The sequence below is a fragment of the Lagenorhynchus albirostris genome, chromosome 1, assembly GCF_949774975.1.
Source record: "Lagenorhynchus albirostris chromosome 1, mLagAlb1.1, whole genome shotgun sequence".
In the NCBI taxonomy this organism is placed as follows: Eukaryota; Metazoa; Chordata; class Mammalia; order Artiodactyla; family Delphinidae; genus Lagenorhynchus; species Lagenorhynchus albirostris.
Genome location: NC_083095.1, coordinates 25,704,413 through 25,728,636, shown reverse-complemented (window position 1 = coordinate 25,728,636; position 24,224 = coordinate 25,704,413). Strand labels below are relative to the sequence as shown.

The window sequence follows — 24,224 nt, the reverse complement described above, 5'->3', positions numbered from 1 at the left end:
CTTCAAAAGTACGCAAAAACTTTGTTCCTGTATAGCTCTACACCCACCCTTTATGTTGTATTGTCACAAATTACATCTTCATACATTGTGTGCCTATCAACATAGATTTATAATTTTGGTTTTATGCAGTTATCTTTTAAATCATATACAAAAAAGAGGAACTACAAACCCAAAATACATTAATACTGACTTTTATATGTATCTGTGCAGTTACCTTTACCTTATTCTTTATTTGGTGAGGCATCCATTCTCATGGTTTCCTTTAGTTCTTTGCACTTGGTTTCCTTTAGCTCTTTGAGCATATTTAAAATGGTTGGCTTAAAGTCTTTTCAATTAAGTCCAACGTCTGGGCTTCCTCAAGAACAATTTCTATTAATTGCCTCTTTTCTTGTATATGGGCCATACTTTCTTGTTTCTTTTCATGCTTTATAATCTGTGTTGACAATTGGAAAATTTGAATATTATAATGTGGCAACTCTGGGAATCAGATTTTTCTCCTTCCCAGGGACTGTTGTTGCTGCTTGTTGCAGTAGTTATTTGTTTAATGTCTTTTCTGAACTAATTTTGTAAAATCTATATGTTTTGTTGTGTGTGTCCACTGAAATCCCTATTCCATTAGCTTTGTGGTCGGCTAGTGATTGGACAGAGACTTCTTTAAATATCTGGAACAACAGCAGCAAAAATACCCCCCAGTCTCTGCAGCTGGGCTCTGTGTTTGTGTGGGCATGCTTTCAAAACTCAGACAGTAGTTCACAACTCTGCCTTAACCTTCACTTTCCACATGCACAGAGACTGAAGGCGAGCCAGAGGTGAAAGCTTAGGAACTTCTCAAGTCTTTCCAGAGCATGAGCCCAGCCCTGGGGGTGTGTTCACCCTCTAGATTCCCAGGTATATGTCAGAGCTTTTCACATACCTGGGAATCTACCTGGAGAAAAGGGAATCCTCCTACAGTGTTTGTAGGAATATAAATTGGTGTAGCCACTATGGAGAACAGTATGGAGGTTTCTTAAGAAAGTAAAAACAGAGCTACCATACGATCCAGCAATCCCACTCCTGGGCATATATCCAGAGAAAAACATGGTTCGAAAGCACACATGCACCTCAATATTCATTGCAGCGCTGTTTACAATAGCTAAGACATGGAAGCAGCCTAAGTGTCCATTGGCAGATGAATGCATAAAGAAGATGTGGTACATATATACAATGGAATATTACTCAGCCATTAAAAAGAATAAAATGAAATAATGCCATTTGCACAATGTGGATGGACCTGGAGATTATCATACTAAGTGAAGTAAGTCAGACAGAGAAAGACAAAAATATGATATTGCTTATATATGGAATCTGAAAAAAATGATACAAATGAACTTATTTATAAAATAAAAACAGACTCACAGACTTAGAGAATGAACTTATGGTTACCGGGGTGGGGGGAAGGGTGAGGATGGAGGGATAGATTGGGAGTTTGGGATTGACATGTACACACTGCTGTATTTAAAATAGATAACCAAGGACCTACTGTATAGCACAGGGAATTCTGCTCAATACTCTGTAATAACTTAAATGGGAAAAGAATTTGAAAAAGAATAGATACATGTATATGTATAACTGAATCACTTTGCTGTACACCTGAAACTAACACAACAATTGTTAATCAACTATACTCCAATATAAAAGGAAAAAAAATTTTAGATCCTTATTCCCCAAAGGATCTCATTTCCCAGCTTTTCTTCCCAAGTTTTTGGTTAGCCTATTTTTTGCCCCAACTGTTATCCATTACCCGCAACTGTTGTCTAATACCCCCAACTGTTATCCAATACCCCAGGCAGCGGCGATTGATTCATTGGCCTTAAAATGTTTTCCACAAATGCCGCCAAGCAGCCACCTCAGCAATGGGAGAATTCTGAGTTAGGTGAGATAAAGGCAAGGCTTTTGAACCAGTCCTCCTGGAAGCTACCAAGCAGGTCGAAGTAAACAACTATAGCATTTTTTTAAAGAATGGGATCAGTACTGCTAACCTCCCAGCGCTGGTACTAGGAATGCAGGCTGTTGGCACCAGGATAAGTTAAAACACTGTAAAGCATGTACAAGAGCTACATAAGGAAAACTACAAAACTCTGATGAAAAAATTAAAAGAATAACTAAATAAATTGAGAGATATTCCATTTGTTCATGGATAAGAGGACTCGATATTGTCAAGATGTCAGTTCTTCCCAACTTGATGTATAGATTTAACTCAATCCCAATCAAAATCCCAGCAAGTTATTTTGTGGACATTGAAAGAATGATTAGAAACTTTATATGGAGAAACAAAAGACTGAAAACAGCCAGCACAATATTAAAAGAAAAGAACAAAGTTAAAGAACTGAAACTACTGACGTAAAGATTTACTATAATATGATCAAGACAGTTTTTTATTGATGAAAGTTTTATTGATGAAAGAACAAATAGATCAACAGTTTTATTGATGAAAGAACAAACAGATCAACAGAACACAATTAAAAGCCCAGAAATAGATCCACATTAATATAATCAGCTGATCTTTAATGAAGAAGCAAATGTAATACATTAGAACACAGAGAGTCTTTTCAACAAATGGTGCTGGAACAACTGGACATCCACATGCCAAAAAATGAACCTTATACCCTTCACAAAAAATTAACTCAAAATGCATCTTAGAGCTAACTGTAAAATTCAAAACTATAAAACTCCTAGAAGATAACATAGGAAAAAAGCTAGATTACCTTTGACATGATGACTTTTTGGATATAACACCAAAGGCCATGATTCATGGAAGGGAGACTTGTTAATCTAATTGTTTTAATTAATTAAAAATCTCTGGGGTCGGGGTCGGGGAGGCAGTTGTGGGAGGCGTGCCATGAGGCCTCGGCTCGCCCGCTGCAAACCGTGAGCTAGCTGTGGCACGCAGATGGCCTGGCGGGGCTCCGACTGTAGCTGTGTCAGCGTGTTATGATGCAATCTCGTACCAACCTGGCTACCGAAATCCCCAGTAGTAAAGTGAAATACTCAAGGTTCTCCAGTACAGACGATGGCTACATTGACCTTCAGGGAGGAACTAACTGCTAAAGCCGACAGATTTGTGGGAATCTTCCTTCTTTCCTGATGTCATGAGATCCAATTTATTAAAGTTTAAGAAAGGCCCTCCTAAGATTCCATATAAGGCCATTGCACCTGCTACGGTGCTGTTTTTTTAACAATTAATTAATTTATTTATTTTTGGCTGTGTTGGGTCTTCGTTTCTGTGCGAGGGCTTTCTCTAGTTGCGGTGAGCGGGGGCCACTCTTCATCGCGGTGCACGGGCCTCTCACTGTCGCGGCCTCTCGTTGCGGAGCACAGGCTCCAGACACACAGGCTCAGTAGTTATGGCGCACGGGCCCAGTTGCTCTGCGGCATGTGGGATCTTCCCAAACCAGGGCTCGAACCCGTGTCCCCTGCATTGGCAGGCAGATTCTCAACCACTGCGCCACCAGGGAAGCCCCACGGTGTTGTTTTTGATGGGTGCCTTTCTCATTATCATAGGCTCCCTCCTGCTGGCAGACTATGTCAGCAAAGGGATTTTGTTCTCAGATAACAAGACATGTTTCTTCCTTTGAGCTTCAACAAACTTCTCCCAGAGTTCCCATGAGGGGGTAGACGGGGCTGTTCCTGTCCTGATCATTGGCATCCTGGTGTCCCTGCCGGGATTTTACCACCTGCGCATCGCCTGCTATGCACCCAAAGGCTACTGGGGACACTCCTACGATGACATGCCAGACTTTGGTGACTAGCACGCACCTCAGCCCTGAAGAAAAGAGTCCCAGATGGGACTGAGCCCAGCTTTAAGACATTGAGCAGATACTATGGCTAAGGGCTAAGGAGTTCTGCGATTTGCAGATATTTAACGAAACAGTGGCCAGATTTTATGGGTCCATCCTAAAGACGTTAACTGAGCTTACAGCTATCCATGTCATCAGGACAGTCTCTACTTTTCATCTCCTGGCCCTGGCAAGAGCTCCTGACAAGTTTTTCCACGTGAATATGTATCATGAAAAGTAGCCATGTTAATTGTATGGGAAAGTGGGAGGTAATTCTGTAGTGGAATGTGTTGCTGCCACCACCCTTTTTAGAGTTGAGCATTCTTTTAAATAGTCCTCATTGTCAATATGTTCTTGTGGCAAATGGAAGAATGCAGTTAAGTCAGATTTCTTATTACTAAGTAATTTATTTTGAAAATATCTAAGTGTCTTATCCCCATACTCTAACCTTGTGTTCTAGTGGAAAACCTTGGCAAAATCGAATAACCAGTGTGGTGCATCTCTAATATTTTTTACTTGCTTTCTTATTAACAGCAACTAGAAATTTTTTAAACCTCAGAGAAAATTTTCAAACCGTAAACACATTCTCTGTTCACCGGTCCTGGGCCAGCTCTGATCTGGTTCACCGACAGGTTGGCCAGCGTATAATTTGGATAATTCTGTCCTTTGTAGATCTAGATGTTCTGTATATCATGCCTTTAAGGACTGGACTTTTGGCTGTTTCCTAAGGAAAAAATGTAAATAAGTGGTTATTATTTATAGTTTTTAACCCTGTTGTTAGCACCTCATATTATGATGTCATCCTGCTGAAGATTGTAAGAACTGGCCTGGATCTCTAGAGGACAAGACTGCCTTAGTTTGATTCTGTTTCCTAGCTTACAGAAAGTGACTTGTATTCAAAAGAAATTAAAATATCAAAATCTAAAAAAAACCACAGAAAACCCCCCTCTGCTCTGTGAAAGACACGGTCAAGCGAATAAGAAGATGAGCCACAAACTGGGAAAAAATATTTGCAAATGACATATGTGATAAAAGATGTTATTCAAAATATATAAAGAATTCTGGGGCTTCCCTGGTGGTGCAGTGGTTAAGAATCCGCCTGCCAATGCAGGGGACACGGGTTCAAGCCCTGGTCCAGGATGATCCCACATGTCTCAGATCAACTAAGCCCACGCACCACAACTACTGAGCCTGTGGGCCTAGAGCCCGTGCTCCGCAACAAGAGAAGCCACAGCAATGAGAAGCCCGCGCACCGCAATGAAGAGTAGACCCGCTCGCCGCAACCAGAGAAAGCCTGCGGGCAGCAACAAAGACCCAGTGCAGCCAAATATATATATATATATATATATATATATATATATATAAAAAGAATTTTTAAAACTCAAAAAGAAGAAAATGAGTAACCTCATTAAAAAATGGGCAAAAGGCCTGAACAGACACCTCATCAACGAAGATATATAGTTGGCAATAAGCACATGAAAAAATGCTCCACATTGTAGGCTACTAGGAAATTGCAAATTATGACAGCAATGAGGTACCACAACACACCTACTAGAAATCCAGACACTGACAAAATCAAACGCTGGCAAGGATGTGGGGTGACAGGAACTCTCATTCATTGCTGGTGGGAATGCAAAATGGTATAGCACATATTGTTACCATATAATCCAGAAATTGGGCTCCTTAACATTCATCCAAATGAGCTGAAAACTTATGTCCACACAAAAACTTGCACACGGATGGTCAGAGAAGCTTTATTCGTAATTGCCAAAACTTGGAAGTAGCCAAGATGTCCTTCCATAGGTGAATGGATAAATGAGTTAAGGTACATCCAGACAATGGAATATTATTCAGCACAAAAAGAAATGAGCTATCATGCCATGAAAAGACATGTGGGAAACTTAAATGCATATTACTAAGTGAAAGAAACATCTGAAAAGGCTACCTACTGTATTATTCCAACTATACGACATTCTGGAAAAGGCAAAATTATGGACACAGTAAAAGAATCAGTGGTGGAGGGGAGAGAGAGATGAATAGGAAGAACAGAGAGGATTTTTAGGCCAGTAAAACTACTCTGATGATATTAAAATTGTGGATATATGTCCGTATACATTTGTCAAAACCCTTGGGATGTACAACACCAGGAGGGAACCCTAACATAAACTATGGATTTTGTGTGATTCTGATATGTCAATGGCGGTTCATTTTGATAGCAGGGAGGCCGAGCATATGTGGGGCCATGGGGAAATCTCTGCCTAATTTTGCTAAATTTTTGAACCTAAAACTGCTCTAAAACATAAAGTGTATTTTTAAAATACCGTAAAGCTTTCTTACTGGGATTCAGCTGCTTCTTCCCTTGATTAAGCATTCCCCGAGTGCTGCAAGCCTTCCGTTAGTTTCCAGAGTTCCAAACAAGTTGACTCTGATAGTTTTTTTGCCAGTTTATTCATTATTTTTGAGGACGGACAGACTTTTGGAGTTACCTCCCCTGCCATTGTCACTGATGTATGTCCATATAGATTCTAGAGTTAAATGTAAATTGCAAAAAACTTCAAACTTTTAGAAGGTAGTACAGATGAATGTCTTTAAGTCCTCAGGGCCAGGAAATATTTCTTTTTTTTTTTTTTTCTTTTGTGGTACACGGGCCTCTCACTGCTGTGGCCTCTCCCGTTATGGAGCACAGGCTCCGGACGCCCAGGCTCAGCGGCCATGGCTCACAGGCCCAGCGACTCCGCAGCACGTGGGATCTTCCCAGACCGGGGCACGAACCCATGTCCCCTGCATCGGCAGGTGGACTCTCAACCACTTGCGCCACCAGGGAAGCCCGAGGAAATATTTCTTAAATATGATATAAAGAGATAGATAAATTTTGCTAAATTAAAATTTAAAACTCTTGTTAATCTGAGAACACCATAGACTGAAAAGGCAAACCCCCACGCGGGAGCAGATAATTGTAAGGATATTTATAATGTCTTTCAAATCAATTAGAAAGACAACCCAATTTTTAAAAACTGGGTGAAAGGCTTGAACAGGTACCTCAAAAAAAAAATTCCAAATAGCCAATAAATACTTGATCATGTACCTCACCTCATTCATAATTCATGAAATGCATATTAAAACCACAAGGAGACACTACTAAAACCCCACCAGGATGGTAACAAAGACCATCAATGTCAAATATTGAAAAGGATGTGGAGCATCGGGAATTCTCACCCACTGCTGGTGGAGGTACAAATTGGTACAACTCTACCTTGGGAAACATTTTAGCATTAATTAGTAGAGCTGACGATACACACCCCCCATGTGGATGGTCGTCCCCACAGCTTGACTCGTGGTCTACAGAAACTCGAGCAAACGTGTAGCAAGCATAGTGGCACTGTTTCAGAAAACAAGCTGATGCACAAAAAGTTGTTCGTGACCCCAATGTCCACCAACCAGGATACATTAATTATGGCAGAGTCAAGCAATGGAGTGCCATACAGCAATAACAATGAGTAAACTACAACTGCACGCCACAACTTGAATGAATCTTTCTTTTTTTTTTTTTTGCGGTACGCGGGCTTCTCACTGTTGTGGCCTCTCCCGTCGTGGAGCACAGGCTCCGGACGCGCAGGCCCAGAGGCCATGGCTCATGGGTCCAGCCGCTCCGCGGCACGCGGGATCCTCCCGGACCGGGGCACGAACCCGCGTCCCCTTCATCAGCAGGCGAACTCTCAACCACTGCGCCACCAGGGAAGCCCCCATTGAATGAATCTTTAATATATAACGTTGAGTAAAAGAAGCCCTACGTGAAGTATATACAGACTCGGAGTCCATTAATATCCACTTAAAAAAAGAGACCCAACCAAACTCTATTGATTAAGGATGAATAATCAGGTGGTAAAGTATAAAGAAAAGGAAGTAAAGGTTACCATTAAGGTCAAGAGAGGGCTATCTGTGGGTGGGGGGGCAGGTGGAGAAGACAGGGGTGCGACTGGGTAGCAACACAGGAAAATGTCTGGTATAATGTTCTATTTCTTGACCTAGGCAGTGGCTACGTAGTGTTTGCTTTATGATTATTCATTATAGCTCTCATTTCTGTTTTATATACACCTCTCTTATGTCCATTGTTTTTTTTTTTTTTGGCTGCGTTGTGTGGCTTGCGGGATTCTTAGTTCCCTGACTGGGGATTGAATGCGGGCCCTCAGCAGTGAGAGCATGGAGTCCTAACCACTGGACCACCAGGGAATTCCCTGTCTGTGTATTATATTTCACAAGTTAATAAAGGTATAAAATAAAGAATGTGTTCATTACTGGAAACAAATGCCAACTCCCACAGTACAGCAGAGCTACTTTCAAGAGGCTGGCCATGGAGACGGGATCCTCACTTTGTAGCCCAGAAGAAATCCAGTAGGGAAACCATATTTCTGTCCTATGAGGATCTGCTTGAGGGGTGAGGGGTGGTCTATAGCCTCAATAAATATCAACATGAGGACCCAAGTATTTATTTTTTATTGAGGTAACATTGGTTTCTAACATCATATGTTTCATGTCTACATTATATTTCTACTTCAGTATATACTACGGCAAACTCACCACTGCTAATTTAGTTTCCAAGTATTCTTTTTTTTTTTTTTTTTTTTCGGTACACGGGCCTCTCACTGTTGTGGCCTCTCCCGTTGCGGAGCACAGGCTCCAGGAGCACAGGCTCCAGACGCGCAGGCTCAGTGGCCATGGCTCACGGGCCCAGCCGCTCCGCAGCATGTGGGATCTTCCCGGACCGGGGCACGAACCCGTGTCCCCTGCATCGGCAGGTGGACTCTCAACCACTGCGCCACCAGGGAAGCCCCCCAAGTATTCTTTAACAACCTAATCCTGCAGGGCATCAGCCAGGCTCAAGACAGAACTGAGGTGAGGTTGTGCAGGCTTCAGACCTCCAGATCTGCCCTGGAAATGTTCGGTTTAGCTCAATTCTGGATGGGGAAACCCTCCCTCTCCAGTGTGTCCCCAGAGTTCCAGCACACGGTGGCGCTTCCCTTGTGGTGTCATCTGCATCCACCTCTGAGCCGGCCCCACGAGGAGTTTCCAATACTGATAATTCGTAGTGACTTGGAGGTAGACGACAGTGACCTCCCACCAGTCATGAATTTCCCCTCTTCCGGGACAGAAGTAAAAGAAGCTGCGGCTAGCTAAGAGCCTCTACCTGGTGGGGCCTTGGTGAGTGGCGACCCAGCCTGAGGCCACGGGTGAGGGAGGGCAGGGAGGCCAGGGCTGTCCCAGCGGAGGGGAGGCTTAGGTTCTCTGCCCTGAGGACCATGTGGTTAGAGGGCCCTGACTTCTCCACTCTGGCCCCACCAGACTGGGGAGCGCCAGCTTCCAGTGAGGGGTCAGTGCTGTGTGTCTCTCAAAACCCACAACCCCATGTTTGATTAGATAGAGGACACTGAAAAAATAGTATTCAATCCCAGTACATTGCTTGCCTACTTTCTGAACAGGTAATCAAATTTCCTTCTGTTTGGAAAGGCAGATTAGAGTGTGTGACAGAAGCCTGAGCTCCCAAAATAGACCCACCTTCTTGGAGAGTTTTGATTGGGCTCTTGGGGATAGGGGATACCCTAGAGTATCTGGATTGTCACAAAGTGTGAATAGTGATGTGGTTCTGCCTTGAAAAAGACTGTCCCTGTCAGTGGCACGTCTATTTCTAGATCCTATAGCAAGATCTGCAGACTCTCAGGCCCTCCAGACCTGCCGCCCCCTTTCTTACCCCCTACTTAGCTAGGTGACTAGCACTGGGCTTTAGGATGATGGGGACACTAGTGTATCTCTCCTGCCTCGAAGCCATCGAAATGATGTGAAACAAGCAGTGGGCACACCTAGCTGACACTTTCCTGGACCTCCCGCTTTTTTCCCTCTTATTTTGAATTTTCCTGAACATCTCCCCTGGACAGTGAAGAAAGGCCATGCACCGTTGTGTAGCCTGTGTACAACTGTGTTTGTTTTTGGAATTACAACCAGTTCTGCAATGAAAATCCTGTGCATGTTGGTCTTGTGAGCTCAGGGGAGTGTTTCTGACGAAATGATTTCTAGACAACAGGGGTAGGGTCACCACGGGCTCGGAACGCTCTTGGCTGTGAGGGCTGTGGCCCTGCAGCTCTCCACCAGGGTGTTTTGGGACCTCAGGCAATTTCACTGCTCAATATTCCACATCAGCTGGTGGGACCCTACTAAGCTCTGGCATCTAAGGTAACACAGATTTCACCCCCTTAGTTATTAAAAAATATTTATTTGAGTTAGCACTGTGCTAGACACTAGGAATAAAAAGAAAAAGGAGATACAATCTGATCTTAAAAGGATGTATAATCTAGTGGGAGAAGGAATATATCAATGAGTCAAAATCTCTACTTTCTGACCCATCAGGAAAGATATTATTTTGAATGGATGCTGCAGGTTTCTACCCTTAAGCATACAAGTTTTATGTTAACCATTTTCAGACACATTAGACATATCATATAATTGCTTTCCTTTTAAAATAAAATATTCCATCAGAATTAACCTTCTCTTAATGATTCAAGATTGTTATTCTGAGCATTTCCAACATTATCTTGTAATACAATGGCGCCCCCAAGGCTTCTTGGCCCTGAACTAAATGACCCCAAACTCTGAGTTTGTTTTATATCCTCTTGTTTATATAAGTTGTTCTATATCCTCTTGCTCTAGGCTTTTGCTAATTTCACTGTGCTTGCTTTTTGTAAGTCCTTTCTCCTTCCAATATGCTCTTTTCCCTCTACTGTGGGCTTGAAAATCAGGAAACTAGATTTATCAGGCTATGGGTTCAGCTGCTGTCATAGACCAAGGTGTCAATAGTTCAGGGCTCTTCTTCTCCAGGTCATCATGAGACTCAGGTCTTGTAGATTGGCCAAAGTCAGGTCCTTGTCAGCATCATCAAAGTTGTCCCCACCTCCACCCCCCTGTCCATGGTCCCGTCTGCACAAGGGGAAAGAGGAACTGGAGAGCAGGCAGCTTCCTTTTAAGAATGTGGCCCAGAAATGAAACAGATCACTTCCACTCCCATCCCATTGGTTATAACTTAGTCCTATGGCTGCACTTGCCTGCAAGGGAGGCTGGGATGTGTAGTCTCTAGTAGGGTAGCCATGTAACCAAGTTTTAACCTTGGAAGCTCTACTGCTAAAAGAGGGGAAAAAAGGACATAAGCGGATACTTAGCGGTCTCTGCCACACTGGATCTGTTTAAACCGTGTGTAGAATAAACGCAGGTGGGCTGTCATTGAAGACACAAGGTGCTCTCCTACAGAAAAAGCGTCTGATTTTGACAGCAGTTCCTTCCGTTTGGATTGCTCAGAGGACTTTTGTGTCTTTGTTGTTGTCCTGGATTAAGATCCCAGGCAAGACACTGGAGGTTAAGAAAGCAGTCACGAAGACAACACTCATCATCTTTCAGAGATCTCCCACCTTAATCACATGAGTGAGAACATGAAAGATGTTCTCAGCACCCACAGGCCAGAAGCACCTTTTCTTTGAAAGCCTCTCAAGGCCACAGCTATTCGCAAAAGCCTCAGCTATTCATTCCCACACATCTTCACGCCTCGACAAAGCACCTTCTACCAGCCTGACACTCGTCTAGGTCGTTGATGTTCAGTTGGTTAGGGTCATCTCTCTGACTGTCCCACCATACAGCCCACCTGGTATTCCCATGGATTCCGCCTCCCTTTTCTGTATCTCCCTTTATTGTACATCCTTGATGCCTGTCAGGTCTCGCCTCCAGGAACTGGAGTGGGTTGGGTGTTGGCTCAAAAACTTTATCCCATGGCTGCTGTTCAAAAACTTTCCACGGCTCCCTTTGCCTGCTGAGCAAAGTCTAAACTCCTGAGCCCCGCGTGTGAGGCCTTTCAGGACCTGCTTTCAGCCTCCCATTCTGGCCTCAGCTCCCAGCAGAGGGCGTGTTCAGGGATCGGGCTCATCCAGGGAGGCTGGTTCATAGGTTCTGTGTGGATGGCACCTGGGCAAAGGGGGCTGGAGAGCTGCTGATGCCAGCTCTGGGTCTGAGCTAGAATACCCACTACCCAGTCTTCTCACAGGACACTCAGTCAAGGATGCCTGGAAATTTCAGCGCTAGGGTCTCCCCTCCATTCTATCTAAGGTCCTTCCTGGAAGGGAGAGATTAATACTGACCAGCCTCTGTTTGTGAAAAACTGACCCAAGTAACTTACATGCATTTTATATTCACACTGACTCTATGAGGTAGGTACTACTGTTGGACTCCTTTTATTTCCATCTCCGTTTTATAGATGTGAAAATTAATCTCAGAGTGGCTAAGTAACTAGTGCAAAGTCACCCAGCTAGTAAGAGGCAGAGCCCAGATTTTTTTTTTTTTTTTTTTTGCGGTATGCGGGCCTCTCACTGTTGTGGCCTCTCCCGTTGCGGAGCACACGCTCCGGACGCGCAGGTTCAGCGGCCACGGCTCACGGGCCCAGCCGCTCCACGGCATGTGGGATCTTCCCAGACAGGGGCACGAACCCGTGTCCCCTGCATCGGCAGGCGGACTCTACAACCACTGTGCCACCAGGGAAGCCCAGAGCCCAGTCTTGAACCAAGTTTCAACTGGATCCAAAGACCATGTTCTTTCCACTTAACACAGGGTTTTTCTAAAGGAACAGCTATTACCCTCATACATAAGACACTTAATCCTTCCACCCTGGAGTCAGACACTAGTTCTGTAGTGAGGAAGCAGAGAGGAGGACAAGCTGCTTTTGTCCAGGTTTTACTCTCTCCCACCAGTACCATAACAACGACAGCAAAAACAACAATATTTATTGAGCATCTACTTTGTATGCAATATCTCATTTAATCCTCACAACTACCCTTTCAGGTTGTTATTATTATTCCCGCCATTTTGCATATGCAAAGAATGAAGCTCAGAGAGGTTAAGTCCCATATTTAGATGGCCCAGCTGGGACTGGAATCGGGCAGCTAGAGTTCTTAAACATTACTTTTGTACTTACCTGGTTTATATTTGTTCCCACCAGACTCTGTCCTAGAAGAGAGGAATAGAAATGTTAGGGCCAGAGGGGCCTTAAACCCCAACGAGCCCAGCCCTCTCAGTATTAGAGATGAGAGGGAAAAAGAAAGAAAGACAGATCAAGCAAGTTATCCAAGATTGCAAAGCACACTAGCAGCTGAGCCCAGGCTAGAACCCAGACCCTTGATACCCTGTTGCCATTGCATGATAGACAACCAAAAGCCTTTCTAGTCCTTGAACGAATGAATAAACGAATGGGTGAGGGAGCGAAGAAATGGACGGATCTCAGCAGAATGCCTAGTGGCTCACTTTGGGTTTTCATGGCACTGCTGGGTCAGAAGAACCAGGGGGTGAGGGGGCGAGGGCAGGTGCAGGGGAGGGAGAGAGATGACCAGGGTGCGCCAGGCTGGAGGGAGTGCGGTGCTGCTGGTTATGGGGAGCCAACCCCTGAAAGCCTAGCTACCCTTTGACCCTCCTGTCAGTGTCTCACGACCTTAGACTCACACTGATTACTCTGTGGCCTTCTTAGCACATTGCTAACAGCTCTGTCAATATCTTACCATTATACAACTGTTAAAAGAGAGTCACTTTCAAAGGTTGGTCAGCAGCCTGCCTCTCTGGTAAAGTCTATTAAATAAACATGCTTAGGCCCCTTCCTGGGAGAGAGGAGAGTGGCTGTTTACTACTGCCCCTTAGTTTGTATACTGATCTTTGGGGGTTCGAACACTGACCCCAGAGTCAAAACTAGTGTCTCCAGCAGGGTAGCCAGGACTTTGAAGAAACTGGAGACCTACAGGACTGTGGCCCATGGCAAACTGGAAATGACCCAGCCCACCCTCTTGGGCCTCCTGGACAGGGCTGTGGTCAATTTGTAGATGTTCCCTTTGCTGGGGAAGAAGGAACCAATCACTGGGCCGGTGCCAGGAGCTGGTCCCTGGGCGGGGCTCAGCGCTGTTACCTTTGTGCGGTTGTCTTTTCTCGCTTTGGCTGGCGGGGTTGGGTGGGTTGAAAGGGGCACTAGCCTCAAAGGAGAGCTTGAAGTGGGGGTGAAGGCTGTAGGGTGGGCAGAGAGCAGCAGGACGCCTGCCAGGGCCCAGAGCTTCGGAGGGTGCTGGAGTGTCTACAGCAAGGGACTGCCAGCCTTGTATATCTGCGATGGTAATTTGCTGATGGTTCCTGGTAGCTACAAAGTCTCTAAGGCGGAGCCTGGGCCTTTGCATATGAAAATCCAGCCCGGGTTCCCTCGCGGGTCAAGCAGCATTGGGGCGGGGCCAAGGTTGGCTTCTGCCTGGGAGGGGCCGGGATGCCGCTCCCATGGTGATGCAGCGGGGAATTTGCTGACAGTCCCTTGCCAGGTGGGGCTGGCTTCACTAGGCCCGCGAGGAGGAGGACCGGCTGGCAGTCTCCTCCCAGGTAGGGAGCGTGTTGCCCGTCACCGCATCCCGGCGGCCTGCGTACCTTTTCTGGCGCTGGGGCCGTGGCGCCGAGGGCGCAGACGTGGTGAGCAAGCGGGTGGTATCAGCTGGAACTGGTCTTCCCGGCTGGAAGAAGGGGCGCACAATCCGGGTCCTGGACGGGGGGTGGGGGGTGGGGCAGGACTGCTTGCTCTACGCTTTCCGGGACCTCGGAGTGGGATGGATGGGGGTGGGGGAGACTGCGCCACACTCCGTGGCCTCGCCGGCTCTCCCCCAGCGTGGACCCAGGGCAGGGTGGAAGGAGCCGCCTACCAGGAAGGGCCGTGACTTGGTCGACCGTATTCATTGGGTCGGGGGGGTGGGGTGGGTGGGCAGGAGGCTTGCCTGGGGTCCCCCTCTGTCTGCCTGTTGGTTACCTCTCTGGACCACCCCCATGCAGGGATTCCCTGGGGCTGTGCCTCCCACTCACTGGGCTGGCATGGGAGGGGCGCCCTCTCCCCCGCAGTCTACAACGCGGTTAGGACTTCTGGCAGCGTCACGGCTGCGCTGCAGTTGGCGGGGGTGGGGTGGGGGTGGGTCGGTCTCATTCTGTGCTGAGTGGGCGGGACTTCTGGGCTCTCAGGGGCAAAATACGGCACCTTTTCTCATATGCTTTCACAGAAAGGTTCTTGCGTTCATCCTCACCTTGGCCTTGAGAGAGAAACTTTGGATCTGTATGATGGACCTGGGGAAACTGAGGCCCAGGGGTGCTGTGGCTTCACCAAGGTCACTCAGCAGGTCCTGCAGAGCTGGCCTCCCAGGCACTGCCTTGCCCTGACGCGCTCTGGAGGGCCAGGGGCTGAGCTTACTCTGTAGGCCTCCGTTCCAATCTGGGGTGGACACCCCCCGCCCCCAGTGCCCCCTTTCCTCATTCCTGAGAATGGAGGGAGATATAACTTCTGTGGAGGCTCCGGAGTGTCATGGCTGTGAACACTGCAGGGATCAGAATTGTATGAGGACAGGGAAAAACTACTCATGAAAAACAGTCATCTAAGTAGAGGAGCTACGGGCCCCTGCTCTGCTTGTGGGCTCAGGGAGAGAATGAGAGTTGGCTTCCAGGGGAGGAAGGCCGGAAGGGGCAGCCCAGTTCTGGGCTTCAGTCTCGTGTACCAGCCTTGATGAAAGCCAATTGGAAGTTCCCAGGCTGCTGTGGGAGGGACGGGGGACAGGCAGATGGACTTTCTCCGTTAACAGCCCTCTCCCTGGAGAAGAGCTGGGGGAACTGAGTCCACCTTCTCTCAGCGTCAACCCCACCACCACCCCGTGGATCTCAACCTTGCTCCCTCCCCAACTCCTGTCCCCGGGAGAAATGGACTGCATAGGATCTGTTGCCCTTGGAGGTGAACTTTTCCTGAATTCACCTTGTGAATTCATCCTCCTTCTCCCTGGTGCAGATGCCTTTCTCTGGGGGGAAACTGAGGCGGGCAGAGAGCTGTATTTTATTTTAGAGCTGGAGCCAGGCAGTGTCACTGTACAGGTGAGGAAGCTGAGTCACTGAGGGTGCAGCGAGTTGGTCCAGGGCTCTTACCTGCGCCCAGGTCTGCTGACTCCCCCGGCCCATCGCAGGGCAGACTGGATGAGGCCCCTTCCTCTCTCCTCCTCTCCACCTTCAGCCCCTGCCCCGGTGAGGTGAGGCTGTGAGTGCCTCCTGATGGGAGGGGGGTGTCAGTGGTAGGGGACAGCTCCAGCGTCTTCTCCTCCATTGAGATGTGTTTTCAGATTTCTTAGGAAAGAAGCAACTTGAAGAGGGGAGCCGAAGTCTCTTGGTTACCTTCCCATCGTGCGCCCAGAGTGGACACACAAATTCTGTGGGCGTCTCAGAGCCAAGCGCAGCTATTTCTGCTGCCCTGGTGCCAGCAGCTGTGATCACAGCCACTGAGGGGCCACGGGCAGAGGGACTTCAGTCATCCCTCTGACAGCATCACGGGATGGGAAGTCCGTGATTCTGAGCAAAACAGTTACCATGGGCCCGGTGCATGAGTTGATGCTTTTCAGACACACCCTCCGAGCACAGAGCCCCTGAAAGCTGGCCCCTGGTGATTCCATCGCATGCCCTGGGCTACATGATGACCACGAGTAATCACTGGGGTGGCCTGTGGGAGGGGATGGGGTTCCCAGATCACAGCTAGCTGCCCGTGGAGTGACAGTACAATGCCAGAGAGAGGAGTACCCACCGTGTGTCTGGCTCCTCTGCCCCCCAAGGGTCCCTTCTAGCCCTTCTCCAGGAGGAAGGCCACTGCCCCATGACCCAGGGAAGCTGGTGGTGATCCCTCCTGGTGGGCAGAAGCAGAGGCAGGCCTTGGAGAGGGTAGTGGGAGGACAACCACTTACGGAACATAGTACCTGATTCTGGACCAGAGCCCCTAGTAGCTGGCACTCTGCCCTCCAAGTTTCCCTACCTGAAAACATGAAGACACGTTCCCCTGTTGCGTGGGAGGGCTTTGGACACATGTCAAGTGTTTATTGTAGATGGGAAATGTTATTCCTGGAGACTCTGGTCTAGATTGAAGCCATCTGTTTCCGGCCTCGTTGGGGGAAATGTGGCCAATCCCTCTGCGGAGGCTGCCCTCTCCCCGCCATGGCCAGTCTAGAGCACCCTTCTAGGTTTGGCAGGCAGGCCATCCTTCCCCAGCCCAGTTCATGTTGTGTTTTGGCCCTTGAGGACTTCCCTTCCCCCTCCTCAACCACCTGTGACATTTAACATGATTTCCACACCATAAGCACAGCAGACCTGCCTGCAGGCCTGGATCCTCCCCACTGACTCTCGAATCCCGTGGACTCTCCACTCCGGTTCTTCCTGGGAAGGAGCTGGTGAAAGAACTGTCGAGATAATGGGCGTAAAGTGCTGGGAGCTCTTGGCACAGAGTGCCCAGGGTGCAGGGTGGCTGCAGAGCATTCAGGGCCACGGGCAGTCTCCCCCTGGGAAGGCTGTAATGGAAGCGCTTAGGGGAAGCACGCAGCTTCAGGTGAGACCAGCAGCTTTTAGTGCACTGTTTTGCCTGACGTGGGGCCCTCCTCTTGCCCAGAGGGGCATTCCCTCCTCTTCCCTCTCCGGGAGAGCAGTGGTTTTTGCAGCTCACTCACAGGTCAGCATGGGTGGTGTACAGCGGGCCCCTCGTTCTTGCCCACGAGGTGGCTGGTGCAACTTGTGCAAAACAGGGTAATGGGGCAGTTGAGATGAGAACGTGACACGGGCAGCTCATGAGCTATGCTGTGTCCTTGTTCTAGATCTGTCTGGATTGCTCTGGGCCAACCAAGCGTGGCCCTTTAGAAGAGCACCAGTGGCCAGAACTTTCTGTCCTGTGTTTCTAGGGCAGGGTAGGTACCCAAGCTGCCACGGTCCTTCCCAGCGTGCCTGGGGCTGGTACTGGAACCCGCAGAGGCAGGGGGAGGGGGTGTCCCACTGTCACCTCCGGCCTCCTCGTGATTAGTAATGCTCCAGAAAGAACCTGAAGCCTGGGCCCAATTAGAAAACCGGGATCCAAGTGTCCTGGGCTCCCTCCTTCTGCTTTTCTCACTTTCCACTCTGCTGTTTCGCACGAGCCCCCGGGAGGCAGGCTCTGAAGAGCTGAGCTGGGGTGGCTGAGGTGCGGCACAGCCCTGTGCCACCTGCAGACCCTTGGTGATGCCAGGTCGGGGCCTCTGGCAGCCCCAGAGGATCAGAGGCAGAGAGGTCAGGCCAGCTTCCAGCCAGAAGCCAAGCCTGCCCTCCCCATGGCTGAGTGGCCTCGCCAAGGAAGGTGACCCCGGAGACAGGAGCCTTCTCTTCCCTCTGGCTGAGTCTTCTCAGAATTGTGCCCAGCCAGCGGGCCACTGGCCCCAGGCCACGGGGTCCTGGCAGAAGAGCAAGGCGTCCTGAGATCTGTGGAGACACCGATGAGCAAGGTGGACCTCTGGCCAGTTGGCCAAGGATACGGCTATCTGTTAGGTTTCTGATGTGGAGGCCAACCATGCTTGATGGAGGGCTTGGGAGCGTGGAGGCCGGCACACCAGACACACTGCCTGGGGGCACTTGGGAGCTGAGTTTCCACCTGCTTCATTAACTGCTCGCTTCACCTCTGTGAGTCTTCCATTCACAACACGGCAGAATACCCCCCACTGCAATGGGCCATTTGGAGGATGAGTGGGAGGAAGCAGAAAGGTGTCTGGCGTGTGACTGGTGACTGGGAGCTCCCTTCTTCCCAATTGCTCACCTTTTTACCTGCCGAGTGGCCAGCTGTCCTGGGGTCTCTGGGTTGGCTGGCCATGCTTTGGTGGCAGTAGCTGACCAACGGTGTTGGTGGCCCTATAGGCACTGTTGGAGCTGAGCTGTTCCCTTAAAAAGAGCTTCAGATCCCTGAGGACCTGGTAGAGGGGGACATCTCAGAGCCAGAGCGGGGCATCCTTCAGTACAGCAAACAGGTTGGTACCAGGTCAGGGATCCCTCCTGGGCCAGGACCTAGTGTGCCCAGGCCTGCGAATTAGGCCAGACTTCGGGAAGACTTCCTCAGGCACCGGAAGAGCAAGAGCCTGAACAGTGTCCCTGGCCTGAGATCCTGGTGCCACTCAGCGGCCTCACATTCCTTGTCATTACTTTTTAGTCCTCTGCACGCCCAGGAGAGGGACAGAGCAGGTGTGAGTAGCCCACTCGACAGAAGAGAAAGCTGGGGCTCAGAGAGGTCGTAATAGCCACAGCCACACCCACGCACAACAGTGGTGGAGCCTAAACTGGCCCAAGGCTGGTCCGTCTCCAGGGGACGGTTCCTCCTCCCTGGAGCGCAGCTGACACATCCTCAGCTCGCTCGCCTGCCCTTGCCGCTGCTGGTGGTTTTGCTGAAGTTGCTTAAGATGAAGTGAAGGTCATGCGTTTTCCCCTTCCCCTCCACTCTGGGCAGGGTGCCCAGAGCTGGGTTCTGCTGAAGGGCAACAGGGAAAATGGAAGGATAGGATTCCCACCCCACCCCACCCCACCCATGCCCTGGGACACACTGAAGGCGTATTCAGGATGCCTGAGCCCAGGCAGAGGGAAGAGATGCTCCGCACTTCACAGACGGACGCCTCGGAGCCCTGGTCCAGGCACCTGCGCGGAGCAGGGGGCGTGGAGGGGACAGGAAGCGATGTGCAAGCCCCTGGCCTGGGCTCCCAGAGCTGCCAAGTGGAGGAGCAGGTAGAGCTCCCTCCCTCCTGTGGGTCTGGGGAGGAAACCCAGGCCCCACGGCCCTGATTTTTTCCCGGAGACAGAGGAGGAAAAGAGGTTGGGAGGAGCGGGCTCTCTGACATAGGCCTTATTGCCATTTGCCTGCCTGTCGGATGAATCATCTTGGAGCCCAGCTCTGACCTGGTCCCTTCTTACTGGCTCCCCAGAGCCCGCCACTGAACGGTCATCTTGGATTAAGCCCCAAATACCTTTTCCAGTCTGTCCTCCTGCTTCCTTCACCCTTCCCTCGCACCCTGCTCCAGCTCAGAGGCTCTTCCTGCATGGGGACAGGGGAGGTATCAGATCGCCTTGAAGTTTTTACAAAACACACACACCCCACCCCCAGCTCGGCTAAGAACCATTACTGTGGCAAAGCAAATGTACCCTGGATTGTCCCACCCACTCCCCCCACCATCCCAGTCCTTGCCCTTATCCCCATCCTCATCTGTTCAGGGTCTCCCTGGTCTTCAGACCCCAATTTGAATGCCTTCTCCTCCATGAAGCCTTCCCTGGATCCCAGCCACAGGAGGTCTCGTAGCCTTTAATGCGCTTGTCCCATTTGAGTCTGTCTCTTCTGCTAGACGGTGAGCTCATCCTTTCATTTATCGTGTTCATTGAGTGCCAGTCACATACATGCCCTCCGGTAATTCATGGGGAAGGGGCAGGTAGGCACGTCACCAGATAATGACGACAGCTTCAGAGATGCTCCAATAATGGCAGTACAAACACCAGGGGACATTTGGGCAATGGCAGTTAAAGGTGAAAATGTATATACTTTATGACCAACAGTTTCACGTCTGGCTGTATAATTATCCAGAGAAACTCACACATGTGCATAAGGAGACGGTTCCATGGCTATCTAGGGCAGCAGTGTTCGAAACAGAAAAAAAGAGGTCTCGACCTCAATATCTACAGTAATGAAGTGGACAAGTAAAAATGTGATGTTACAACAGCAGTTAAAATATAAATAATTGGAGAATTTTATGTTTTATAAATTATACCTCAAAAAGTTGATATATATACACACACACGCACATATCCTTTATTATCGTGCATCAATCTCAAAAACAATATTGCAGAAAAAGGAAATTGTAGAATAGTACCATTAGTGAAAATTTAATTTTAATAAAAATCACAAAACAATGTCTATGATTTATGGACACAAACATGTTGCAGTGCTGTAATACCTACCAAGTTCATGCTTGTACTGGTCTTTGGAGAAGCAGAGAGAGGGCACTGAGACTGAAAAGGGAAAAGAAAGGACTTCTAATTTGTAACACTTCTTTTAACAAGAAAGATCGGAAGCAAAAATGACAGAATGTTAACATTTGGGTTTTTTTAAACTTCTTTTTGTTGAAGTAGAGTTGATTTACAGTGTTGTGCCGATCTCTACTGTACAGCAAAGTGACTCAGCTATACACACATAGACATGATTTTTTTAATATTCTTTTCCATTACGGTTTATCACAAGATATTGAATACAGTTCCCTGAGCTATACAGTAGGACCTTGCTGTTTATCCATCCTGTATATACCAGCTGGCATCTGCTAATCCCACACTCCCAGTCCTCCCCTCCCCCACCCCCTCCCTCCTGGCAACCACCAGTCTGTTCTCTATGTCTGTGAGTCTGTTTCTGTTCTGTAGATTGGTTCATTTGTGCCACATTTTAGATTCCACGTATAAGTGATATCATATGGTATTTGTCTTTCTCCTTCTGACTTACTTCACTTAGTATGATAATCTCTAGTTGCTTCCATGTTGCTGCAAATGGCATTATTTTGTTCTTTTTTATGGATGAGTACTATTCCATCGTATATATGTGCCACATTTTCTTTATCCATTCATCTGTCGATAGACATTTTGGTTGTTTACATGACTTGGCTACTGTGAATAGTGCTGCTATGAACATAGGGGTGCATGTGTCTTTTCGAATTATAGTTTTGTCTGGGTATATGCCCAGGAGTGGGATTGCTGGATCATATAGCAATTCTATTTTTAGTTTTCTGAGGAACCTCCATACTGTTTTCCATAGTGGCTGCACCAACTTACATTCCCACCAGCAGTGTAGGAGGGTTCCCTTTTCTCCACACCCTCTCCAGTGTTTTGTTTTGTTTTGTTTTGTTTGCGGTACACGGGCCTCTCACTGTTGTGGCCTCTCCCGTTGCGGAGCACAGGCTCCGGACGCGCAGGCTCAGCGGCCATGGCTCACGGGCCCAGCCGCTCCGCGGCATGTGGGATCCTCCCTGGCCGGGGCACGAACCCGCGTCCCCTGCATCGGCAGGCGGACTCTCAACCACTGTGCCACCAGGGAAGCCCCGAGTGTTTGTTATTTGTAGACTTTTTAATGATGGCCATTCTGACTGGTGTGAGGTGGTACCTCATTGCAGTTTTTTTTTTTTTTTTTTTTGCGTTACGCGGGCCTCTCACTGTTGTGGCCTCTCCCATTGCGGAGCACAGGCTCCGGACGCGCAAGCTCAGCGGCCATGGCTCACGGGCCCAGCCGCTCCGCGGCATGTGGGATCCTCCCTGGCCGGGGCACGAACCCGCGTCCCCTGCATCGGCAGGCGGACTCTCAACCACTGCGCCACCAGGGAAGCCCCTCATTGCAGTTTTGATTTGCATTCCTCTAATGATTAGTGATGTTGAGCATCTTTTTCATGTGCTTACTGGCCATCTGTAGGTCTTCTCTGGAGTAATGTCTATTAAGGTCTTTTGCCCATTTTTCAATTGGGTTGTTTGTTTTTTTGTTGTTGAGTTGTATGAGCTGTTTGTATATTTTGGAGATGAAGCCCTTGTCTGTCACATCATTTGCAGATATTTTCTCCCATTCCATAGGTTGTCTTTTTGTTTTTTTTATGGTTTCCTTCGCTGTGCAAAAGCTTGTAAGTTTGATTAGGTCCACAGAATATTAACATTTGTTAATTTTGTTGGTTTTATACTTTTAACTTTTTTGTGTCTAAAATTTTTCAAAATTAAAAAAAAAATTGAGTAATCTGGGATATCAGAGGAAAGGTGCTGACGTTTCCCAGGGAAATCAGGAAAGGTTCCAAGAGGAGGTGACAGCTGGGTGTTGAAGGAAGGGTGGGAGTTGGTGGGTTTAACTGGGTGGGGGAAGTTGGGGAAAGGAGATGTAGGGTGTTCAAGGCCAGGGAGTAGGTGGGCAGGCTCTTTGCACTTTTCAAATGTTTATCAAGCTGCCCCTCCCCTGCTACTTTCCTCATCCTCATCCCTCATTCTAGCTCCTCTATTTGTGGGCTGTGCACATAGTAAATAGGCTCCTGGAAAAAAAAAAATCATGTGTCACTTTATGATTTTTTTTAAGTCCAGATAATCTAATGTGAGTTGGGGGAGGAATGAGCCAAACATAACATTGAACATTAAATTGGAGAAGTAGCCAGTGATACAGAGAAAACAGAAAGAATTCTTTAAGGATACTGTGCTCGACCACATGCAAGTTGAAAGCCATCTGAAACTGAGAGTTTTCTGAGAAAATACAAATCATCAGTTTGACCCCAGAAGAACTAGAAAACCCCAACAGACCAATAATCATGGAAGAAACTGAGTTTTCATAAAACTCCACTCCCAAAACCCCAGGTTTAGATAGCTCTTAATTTCTATCAAAGCTTCAAGGAAGAGATGATTCCAATGTTATTTAAACTGCACCAACTGCGCCAGATCACAGAGAAGGAAAGATTCCAGAGGAGTCTATGAAGCCAGCACAACACTGACAAAAACAGCACACACGCGAAAAAGAGATAAAGTGCTACAAAAAGTCTCATTTATGAATATTGGTGCAAAATTCATAAATTACTAGAAACAGATAGACTCACACAACCTTATGTTTAAAAAATGAATATACCACAAGCAAGTGGGGTTATATTCCAGAGATATAGATTCAATATTAGGAGAACTATTAATATCATTGAACAAACTAACAGTTCAAAAGAGATGAAAAATCATATAAGCAGCTCCAAAAATGCTAAAAATACTTAAAAGGCATTTGATAAAGTTCAACATATGTCCCTGATTTTAACTCTTACTTAATAGGAATAGATGGGTATTGCTTAACATTTTATGTGTTTGTGTATGTATGTGTATATGGGTGTACAAAGACATACCTACAAGGAACAAGTGACCACCGTTACCTTCATTCTTTAACACTTCCCTAGAAGTACAAGCCAATACAAAGTTTGAAAATGTGAGTTATAAAAGGAGGCCAGTTTATCAATTTAAATTGTAGATGATGAGATTGGCCATCTGGAGAAAAAAGAAGATAGTCCACTGAAAAACTATTAGAAATAATAATGGAATATACTAAGATGGCTGCTAATAAGTATTAAGAACAAAAATGTATCATTTTCCTGTATATAAACTTTAGCCTCTTTTAAAATATAATGGGGCTTCCCTGGTGGCGCAGTGGTTGGGAGTCCACCTGCTGATGCAGGGGACACGGGTTTGCGCCCCGGTCCGGGAAGATCCCACATGCCGCGGAGCGGCTGGGCCCGTGAGCCATGGCCGCTGAGCCTGCGCGTCCGGAGCCTGTGCTCCGCAATGGGAGAGGCCACAACAGTGAGAGGCCTGCGTACCACAAAAAAAAAAAAAAAAAAAAAATATATATATATCTATAGATATATATCTATATATATCTATATATATAGTGAAAAAAATATTTTTTATATCAGTAAAAGTGCTAAAAATAACTAGAGGTGAGTCTAGCCCGAGGGGGCAGGAACAGCTCTTATTACTGCTGCTCACTCCTGG

General features: G+C 47.6%; 2 protein-coding genes across 8 annotated transcripts in view; both read left to right on the top strand.

The window, feature by feature from the left end:
- The first annotated feature begins 2,970 nt into the window (after positions 1–2,970).
- On the top strand, positions 2,971–3,788 carry LOC132529591 (transmembrane protein 230-like). Its single transcript, XM_060166296.1, has 4 exons — positions 2,971–3,067; positions 3,148–3,205; positions 3,497–3,580; positions 3,638–3,788. The coding sequence occupies exons 1-4, from the start codon at positions 2,971–2,973 to the stop codon at positions 3,786–3,788; spliced, it is 390 nt and encodes a 129-aa protein (XP_060022279.1).
- Positions 3,789–14,127: 10,339 nt separating this feature from the next.
- TMEM63C (transmembrane protein 63C) overlaps positions 14,128–24,224 on the top strand; it is a 70,174-nt gene continuing 60,077 nt past the window's right edge. For 6 of the 7 annotated variants that reach the window (XR_009536928.1, XM_060129605.1, XM_060129810.1 and 3 more), the window contains exon 1: positions 14,213–14,333. The gene's annotated coding sequence lies outside the window, so the exon portion shown is untranslated. Of the gene's footprint in view, positions 14,334–24,224 lie in introns of all 7 variants that reach the window. The other variant, XM_060129655.1, reaches the window with a different exon arrangement.